Below are 2,116 nucleotides of genomic sequence, written 5' to 3'. Positions count from 1 at the left end.
AGCGCGGTGAAGAAGACGGGGGGAGGAGGGTGGTGAGGATGATGAGGGTGAGGAGGGGGCGGGGACGACTTCTTGTACACCTCGTGCACGCTGCCCTGGACGCTCCGGGTCCACGCCGTGGCCGGGTGGTAGAAGTACTGCAGGCCTGGGGGAGGGGGTGGCATCTGTTGGTACACACACACACACGCACGCACACACACACATACACACACACACACACGTACACATGGGAGGAAGACAGGTGGTTAACAAGAGTGGCTATGAGGGATGCTGATAAAAAAAATAATCATAATCGTTAATCACAACTCGCTTGGGAAGGATTTGACGAAACGGAAAACGTTTGACGTCTGGTGTGGGAGGGGGGGGGGGTATCTGTGACGGCACATGTTGACTGGGGGGGGGGGGGGGGGGATATGAGTTACGATTCTGTCCCTATCAGGACGTAACTCGAACGACTCGCTCGCCTAAGGGCTAGCTCGCCGGTGCTCATGTGGCTCAAGTCCGCTTTAGATGGCGCCGCCTCTGTCGTTTTAACAGTTTTTTTTAGCGGACCTGTCATGGATTTTTTTTTACGCCTTGGGTTTGAGAACGGCACTTCGGCATTCCAGGAGTGCCGAAGTGACCGGGACAGCGACGTCACATGATGCGAAGGCCCCGTCCCCCCGTCTCGTCACGTCAAACGTTTGCCGTTTGGTCACGTTTGCCGTTTGGTCACGTTTGCCGTTTGGTCACGTTTGTCCCAAGAAGTCACCATAGGCCGTTTTGGGAGTGATGGTGTGATGGGGAAAATGAGGTAAATCCGGTGAAATGTAATATGGTAAATGGTAAATGGTGCATTTATATAGCGCTTTTACCCAAAGTGCTTTACATAGATTGTGCCATTACATTCACCCATTCACACCATGTGAGGAGGAAACCATGCAAGGCACCAACCTGCTCATCAGGAGCAATTAGGGGTTCAGCGTCTTGCTCAAGGACACCTCGACACGAACTCTGGGGGAGCCCGCGATCGAACTGGGAACCTCACGGTTGCCATCCGCCCGCTCTACCCCTGAGCAGTGGCGGTAGGGTTTAAGTGGGTTTAAGGGTTTAAGTGGCATTGGGGGAGTATTTAGGTCTACTATATTAAAAGCTCTTGCCACATGGGAGGTCTATTTGGGTTTACTGTGTTAAAAACTCTTGCCACGTTGAAATTGTGGTGTATTTGGGTCTACTGTGTTAAACTACACAGTACAACTACTACTGTGTTAAAAGCTCTTACCACATTGACGTTGGGGTGTATTTGGGTCTACTGTGTTAAACTACACAGTAAAACTACTACTGTGTTAAAAGCTCTTACCACATTGACGTTGGGGTGTATTTGGGTCTACTGTGTTAAACTACACAGTAAAACTACTACTGTGTTAAAAGCTCTTACCACATTGACGTTGGGGTGTATTTGGGTCTACTGTGTGAAACTACACAGTAAAACTGCCACTGTGTTAAAAGCTCTTACCACGTTGACGTTGGGGATGTATTTGGGTCTACTGTGTTAAACTACACAGTAAAACTACCACTGTGTTAAAAGCTCTTACCACATTGACGTTGGGGATGTATTTGGGTCTACTGTGTTAAACTACACAGTAAAACTACCACTGTGTTAAAAGCTCTTACCACGTTGACGTTGGGGTGTATTTGGGTCTACTGTGTTAAACTACACAGTAAAACTACCACTGTGTTAAAAGCTCTTACCACATTGACGTTGGGGATGTATTTGGGTCTAACGGGCGTGGCTACTTTGTGTGTCTCTCGGGGTCTGGGCACCATGGCGATGACGTAGGTCTCGCCTTCCTCCTTCCTCTCCTTCTTGTCTTCCTCCTCCACCTTCTCCTGCTTCTTCTTCTTCTTCTTGTCGTCCTTGGCTCCTCCTTTCTCCCGGTCCTTGGCTCCTCCCTCCTCCTCCGTGTCGCTGGACAGGGCGGAGCCGCAGTCGGAGGAGGAGGCGGAGTGATAGTCTGAGGTGTCCAGGTTCACCGACTCCTCATTGGAGGAGGAGGAGGAGGAGGAGGTGGAGTCCTCTTCCTCCTCCTTCTCCTCCTCCTCCTTGAAGCGAGCCACGGTGAACGCCCTGCAGTTC

At 50.7% G+C, this 2,116-nt stretch overlaps 1 protein-coding gene across 1 annotated transcript in view; it reads right to left on the bottom strand.

Moving 5' to 3' along the window:
* Positions 1–2,116, bottom strand: part of LOC308084463 (protein BTG3) — a gene marked incomplete at its 3' end in the record, with an annotated part of 21,684 nt that overhangs the window by 336 nt on the left and 19,232 nt on the right. Inside the window, exons 4-5 of the mRNA XM_080427128.1 lie at positions 1,732–2,116; positions 6–164 (exon numbers count right to left, since the gene is read on the bottom strand). The exon at positions 1,732–2,116 is cut by the window's right edge and continues 9 nt beyond it. Of these exons, the coding sequence (XP_080283254.1) occupies positions 6–164; positions 1,732–2,116 (544 nt within the window). The remainder of the gene's footprint in view (positions 1–5; positions 165–1,731) is intronic.

Source organism: Gymnoscopelus braueri, assembly GCF_963280865.1.
Source record: "Gymnoscopelus braueri genome assembly, chromosome: 4".
NCBI classification, from domain to species: domain Eukaryota; kingdom Metazoa; phylum Chordata; class Actinopteri; order Myctophiformes; family Myctophidae; genus Gymnoscopelus; species Gymnoscopelus braueri.
The sequence above is the reverse complement of the archived record's forward strand: the minus strand, read 5'-3'. Positions and strand labels throughout refer to the sequence as shown.